This window comes from Phaethon aethereus (genome assembly GCF_964289735.1).
Source record: "Phaethon aethereus genome assembly, chromosome: 23".
In the NCBI taxonomy this organism is placed as follows: domain Eukaryota; kingdom Metazoa; phylum Chordata; class Aves; order Phaethontiformes; family Phaethontidae; genus Phaethon; species Phaethon aethereus.
The window spans coordinates 7588584-7595112 of record NC_138599.1 but is presented as its reverse complement, the minus strand read 5'-3'; the positions used below and the strand labels follow the sequence as shown (position 1 = coordinate 7595112).

The 6529-nt window shown below is 52.0% G+C and overlaps 1 protein-coding gene across 1 annotated transcript; it reads left to right on the top strand.

The window, feature by feature from the left end:
* Positions 1-2962: 2962 nt before the first annotated feature.
* Positions 2963-5343, top strand: TMEM218 (transmembrane protein 218; the record flags this gene model as incomplete). Its single annotated transcript, XM_082010054.1, has 3 exons — positions 2963-3208; positions 3295-3397; positions 5209-5343. The coding sequence occupies exons 1-3, from the start codon at positions 3099-3101 to the stop codon at positions 5341-5343; spliced, it is 348 nt and encodes a 115-aa protein (XP_081866180.1). The 5' UTR covers positions 2963-3098.
* Positions 5344-6529: the final 1186 nt, after the last annotated feature.

Sequence of the window (6529 nt, the reverse complement as noted above, 5' to 3'; positions counted from 1 at the left end):
TCAAGCGGCGCCATACAAAAGAGCTTTGATCCATTTTATCCTTCCTTGCAGCCCTTGAAGTTAGGTGACCTCTCCATCCTCCTGGGACAAGTGTTCAATTACCCTCGGTGCTAGCTGCATCTCACGGGCAAGCCCGTTTTGTCCAGTTCCAACACCAGCATCTTTTTCATGCCTTTGCCAAGAAATGCCGCAATCCCCGATCTTTTCCTTGAGAAAACCCATCCATGGCAATGAAAGACCCTTTGAATCGCTCCAGGACAGGACAGCACCTCCCATCCATTGGCGACCACATGAATTATTTGTGTCCACATAAATCCTTTGCGTTGGGTTTTGCTGGGCTGTGAGCATCCAACCGCACCCAGATGACTCCGCTTCTCCCTATTTACCACGTAAAGCACTGTATTGCTTGAGAGCCTTGACAGTAAAGACTTTACGGTACTTAGATTATTGATATCAAATACATTGGACCTGGAACTAATCGTTACTGCATCATTTGTCATCGGTTTGGTGCATCCTGCCCAGAGCAAGGGTTTGGATCCAAGTCAGAAATCTCGGTGAAACTTGGATCTGGAGACATCCCCACATCAGCCATTATCCTGGAAAAAAACACCACAAGTAGAAAGTTTCTCTGTCATGCAATCACTGCAAACAGCACAAAAATCCTTGGTTTCTGCTGCTTTCCTACATTTTTTAGTTCGCATTTTACATTCAGTATTGCTTTTTCCCCCCCTTTCTGTTTTGCTCTTTTTTTTTTTTTACAGGTGCAATGCAACTATGACACAAGCAGTAGATTATACCAAATCCTAGCAGGTAAAAGCTGGGAAAAAAACTCATTTTAGGACAGCAATAATATATTGGTTGGCCATAAAATCTAATCTGCCAGAGCAGCTCTGTAAGGCAAATCTCTGCCGAGGCATTTCTGATGCCGGGGGGAGGCTGAGATAAAGAGGAGGGTGTTCCGGGCGCTGTGTTTCATTGCAGATGGGTTGAAGAAATTTCTAAGGAAGGTTGTGATTGGGAATATCACACCGATGAGGTTCGTTTTCCCAGGTACCTTCTTGCAATTCCTTACCATGGATTTACGGTTTGCCTCTGTTGTGCTCAAAGAAACCCGTAGCCCTGCTGCAGCACCGTATGTGCCATATAAATAAATATTATAGGGATATCTTGGAGTGCATTGGGGTGCTGGGCATCATTTTGTCTCCAAATCTTAGCACTTGAGTTACTGTCAGCCCAGCTATGCTGGATACAACTGATGGGATTAAAACCAACACGCAACATGGCTAAAACCTGGCCGCTGGGTGCAATTGCTGGGGCATATATCAGATTTATTCTTCGACCTCTGGCCAAATATCTGGGATGTGGCATGGTCCAGCAGTGGGTTCAACAGCTGGATGATTCCAGCTCTCTGCTGCAACCTCTTGAACTTGCTTAACAACATTGCCAGCACCAGGAAGCCACCAGGCAGCGCCAAGAGGAGATCAGAAATAGTGAAAAGACCCAGTCGACATGGGAACGGGTTAAAGATGCCATTGGTAAAGGCATAAAAGGTAGAAGGGAAAATTCAGTAAAGGAAAAGCCTCATTGGCTGATGGACAAAAACGGTCACTATTAGAAGGAAAGCCAAAGGATGAAAGAGGAATAGCAGGAAGAGAAGGGTCTCTATGAAAACAAGGCTATGAAGAAATTTGGGGTTTTGCAAACTACCGGTGTCCAAAAATGCAAATAAATGGGAAAATAGAGAAAAACAAAGGGAGATTCTCAAACAACAGGAGTAAATTTATGATTTCTGACTGCCAACAGGAGCAGGAAGCACAGGGAATAATGGAAGAGTTGGGAACACAATGGCGAAGATGGGCATCGCCAGTGTGGGGCTTGCAGGGGAAAAAAAAAACCCTGTCTGGTGGGATTAACGGCACGAGACGGTGCAGGAAGGAGTTTGCTATCAAACATACGCTTTTAATATGTTGGCAGGCGGTTCCTGCTCGATGCCAAGTAAAGGCAGGTGTCGGAGACAGTTTGCGCTCTGCTTGCCCAACTGGTTGATGTCACGCTGGCGACTTTGATTTCATCGCAGGAAAAGGCAGGTCGATGCCACGCAGCATAATTAATCGCTGTTTTATTCCTCCCACTAAAAGAGATGACAGAAAGAAAACATCGGTTACCTGACATTTTATGCAGTCAAAGTATCTTCAGACTTCAAGTAGGTGAGAAGAAAAACTGAATATATCAATGTATTTACTTTTTTTCAGGTTGACTGGTAGATGAGCCGTGAGCACAAGCATAAAGTCACCCAGTGAACGACACCAGGCAGAGTCTGCTGGGTGAGGTGCCATGGGGGAAAAACGGGATTTAAAAACAGGCAGAAAAGTGGTTTAAAACGGAAATCCCTCCTGCCTTGGTATTAGAAGACGCTCGGTGCATCGCCAAACCTCCTTGGTTTGGCTCAGAGGCCCTCGACCCCCGGTGTGGCTGTCCCACAGCAGTGCAAAACGCTGCTGTGTTTGTATTAATCAAATCTGCTTGATTTGGGCCCTAAATATTTTGAGGGAAGGGGCAGCTAAATTTCTGTGTTTTGGGGGTTGGAACCTTGCTAAAACAGAGATGCTCCCTGCAGCGGGGGGAGCCGGAGCTGGCTGGCGGCTGTGGCTGGCGGCACAGCCTACGCAACGAGCAACGCTGGGCTAAGTCCGCACCGGCCCGTCTGCAACGGGAGCGGGGGTGGGGGAAATTCCCGTTCCACAGGGAGCACCTCCCGACAGCGCGACGGAGGCGCCGGCAACGGGAGGGGCAGCGGCCGGGGGAGGGTCCTGTGAGCTCCCTGCCGCCGGGAGAGCCGGAGCCGGCGCCGGCGCCGGCACCGGCGCCGGCACCGGCGCCGGCACCGGCGCCGGCACCGGCACCGGCACCGGCACCGGCACGCACAGGACCCAGCGGCGCGCCCCCGCCCCTGGCGGCGCGGGAAAGCCCGCGGCCCCGCCCCCGCCATCCAGCCTCGCAGCCAATGGGAAGCGTCGGGGGAGCGTCGGGCGGCGCTGATTGGCTTGCCCGCTGCGGCGCGGCGCGGTTGCTAGGGGGAGCGGCGGCGGCGCAGCGCTATGGCGGGCATGGCGTCGGGCGTGGGGCCGGGCGTGCTGGTGCTGCAGCTGCTCTGGGGCCTGGCGCTGCTGCTCTGCCTGGCGCTGTCCCGCGCGGCCGGCCGGGCCCGGTGAGCAGCGGGAGAGGGACGGGGCGAGTGTGGGGGAACCAGGCCGGGGCCGGTGCTGAGGCCGCTCCGCCCGCCTCTCCCCGCAGGTTCGCCGTGGTGCTGGTGACGCTGGGAGCCGCCATCCTCAGCGCCGCGCTGCTGCTCTTCCCCCGGGAGGACGAGCGCCCGGCCACAGTCGCCGCCGATGAGGTGAGCCCACGCCGCGGCCTGCGTGGCCAAGCGGGCCCGAGAGCGGCGGGCCATTACCTCAGGGAAGGCCCCAGCTGCCGCCCCGAGGCCCCGGGGATGGGCCTTTACCTCAGGGATGGCCCCCATGGGTACCCCGAGGCCCCGGGGATGGACCTTTACCTCAGGATGGGCCCCAGCAGCTGCCCTGAGGCCCCGGGGATGGGCCTTTACCTCAGGGCTGGCCCCAGCAGCAGCCCCGATGCCCTGGGGATGGCCCTGCGCTGCGTTTTTGGTCTCCTGCGGCTCCTTCTCCAGCACGGGCTCCTGTTGGTGAAGGCTGTGTTGCTCATGGAGCAGGGATCTATTTATTTCGTTAACAAAATCCCTTATTTATGTGCCATTAGACGTGATCCATGGGGTTTAGCTCCCATTCTCCCATTCCCAGGCCCAAGGGGCTCTGTGCAGGAATCACACTCTTACTTTTATCCCTCCCAGCTCATCCCTGAGCTCCAGCAGTTTCTGCTCCCACTCTGCCACCCCCTTTTGTAGCTTGGGCCACAAGCTCTTCGTGCTCCTGCCTGCCTCCATCTTCCAACATACCCTGGAGCACGCCAGTGGCCACATGGCAGGTAGTTTTGATAATTTTCCCTCTAATTGTGCAGCCTTTCACTTTCCCCCAGCTCTGTTTGCTATTTTAAAGCCCAGTAACTGCTCTTTGGCTCGCTTGGTTATTGCCACGCTTAAGCAAGGCTGTGTTTTCTAGACAGCCCCTTGCCTGTGTTGTCAGGCACAGGGGTCTGCCCTGATTTCGGGTCTGATCAGGCTGCCTGCACGACCGCTGCCTGAGCTGCCACCTTGAGTTTTTCCAGAGCTCTTTGGGCTTTGAATACACAAAGTTTTGTGGCTTTTTAGGTGTCGTTTCCTCTGTTCTATTACTAATGCACATTAATTATTGCTCTTCTAGATCTTGATCTGTATAAATCCCTGCTAAAGATTCTTGTAGTTTTTCTTTTCTCTGCCTTGCATGGGACCTGCTTGTGCAAAGATTGTAAGCGAGATGAAGGGCAGCTGTGCGCGTTTGCAACCAGGAGGCCAACAGGAATGGAAAGCTTATTTTTTTTGGATCTTCAATTGGACTGGACCTGCCCTGACTATCAATAATACATGACCTGGGCTTTCTGCAGCGAAACTCTGCCAATTGGCTAATTAAAAAGTGAAACGTGCAGAAGGAGCCAATGCATCGCTCACAAGAGACCCTTTCTGCAGCAGCACCAAGGCTGAGCGTGTGCTAATGTGATTTATAGAACTGAGCCAGGGGTGAGTGAAGCTCTGCGGTAGTCTCAGGAACTGAGAGGATGATTTTGTAACCAGCCTTCTCGCAGTTGGCTCTTCATTGTGTCTTGCCTTGCTGCTGTATCTTCTTTTTTTACTCTTTTTTTTTTTCTTTTTCCCCCCATTTCCCTTCCAAAGGGGAAGAATTGTGCGCAGTCCCTTATAGCAGTGGGAGGTTTGTGGCCGGGGAGAGCTGCTGCAGGTTTTGACTTGTGTTTCTTCCTTGTGCTCGGTACTGTGCTGCTGTTTTCCTCCACGTTAGCTTTCCCACAAGCGGCTTTTTTCAGAGGAAAGGGATTCTTCTTTCAATCATTCGTCACATACCGTGTCAGGAATGAAAAGCAAGGAGAAAAATCTGGGGGGACCCCAAAGGTTTTCCTCCTGGAGTGATCTTCTTGGACAGTCCTCTTTTCCATGACGTGGCGCGCTCCCTCCAGGCTGCTGGAGCAGACTGAGGCTGTAACGTGTGTTGTTGTCTTTTTTTCCCCCACTGTCTGCAGATCGTGGACACCTTCTTTATTGGCCGCTTCATCCTCCTGGCCATGATGAGCCTGATCTTACTTGGGTGCCTGTTCCTGCTCCTGATTTACCACCTCATTGAGCCGGTGTACGCCAAACCACTCCACGGCAGCTAGCGGCAGCCAGAGGCAGCAATCCCCATGAAGAGGAAATCCCAATTCATGGCAATAAACCAGGAAGGGAGACCAGGAGACCGTTCTGGGGGAGAACATACCAGTTTTTCTGAGCTCAGAATGAGCCGGCGAAGCAAACTAAGTGTGTCACTTGCACCCAGTGCTGCGTCTTTCATCTTTAAAATCAAACTTTGGACTGAGCACAAGCATCTTCCTCTCCAGGGACTCCACAAGACTGCAAAGTCGCTTTACCCTCTTCTCTTTTTTACAGGAGAGTTGAAATCCATGCACTTTGTACTACACTTGATTCAATGAGTTGAACTGAGCCCAGATGGTTTGTTATCGCTATCCACAAGAGATGGTTTGTTACTGTTCCTTTTTCACCTTAGTTTAATAAAACTGTCTAAGAAACCCCTGACTTGGTCTTTATTTATTCTCCAGAAATGTCACCTTTTGCTGCCCTTGCGTGACAATGTCTCTGTAAACCCCCTTTTCCTGTGACAGACGTGGTATTTTTTGGAAACTTAGCGTGTGGTTGTGGATCATTGGAGATGGTCCCTTTGACTGGCAACGTGGAAACCTGAGCCTTTGGAGTGGGGAGGGAACAGCATGGCAAAATGGGCAAATTAAAATCTCCCCTCCACAAGGATGTGGAGGAAAGCCAGGTCTCACCTCCCTGTGCTAAACAAAAAACCACCCTGCCAGCCCACAAAAAACCCCTCTTGCTTTTCCAGGACCGTGCTGATACCCACGTGTCTCCCACATGTGTCGGGACCCCAAGTTGTCATCCTGGGTGGGGAGCAAAAGGCTCACAGTTTCTGCGTAAAAATATTGCTCACATGAGTGCTGCTGAAGCCAGCAGCTCTGATACCTTTCCTCTTGTGGGGGAAAACCCATTTTTTGTGTTGTTCTGCAGCAGCGATGGGGTCCAATCCCATTTTTCTCCCTTTTTTTTTTTTCATGGAAACGGGGGGGAATCCGCCAAAGCAGAGCGGGGAGGCTGGGCCAAGCTGTCATCTGGCAGCTAGCTCGGCATCCTGCCTATGCTGCAAATCAGTCTGTTCATAGCAGCAGCTCACGCAGGCTGGGTGTCCGTACTTAACTAGCAGTCATTACTGCTTTGTGCTGCCTTAGGAATCCCTCAGTAGCGATGGTTTAGTTTCTTGCATGAAATCTCACAATGCTTTCA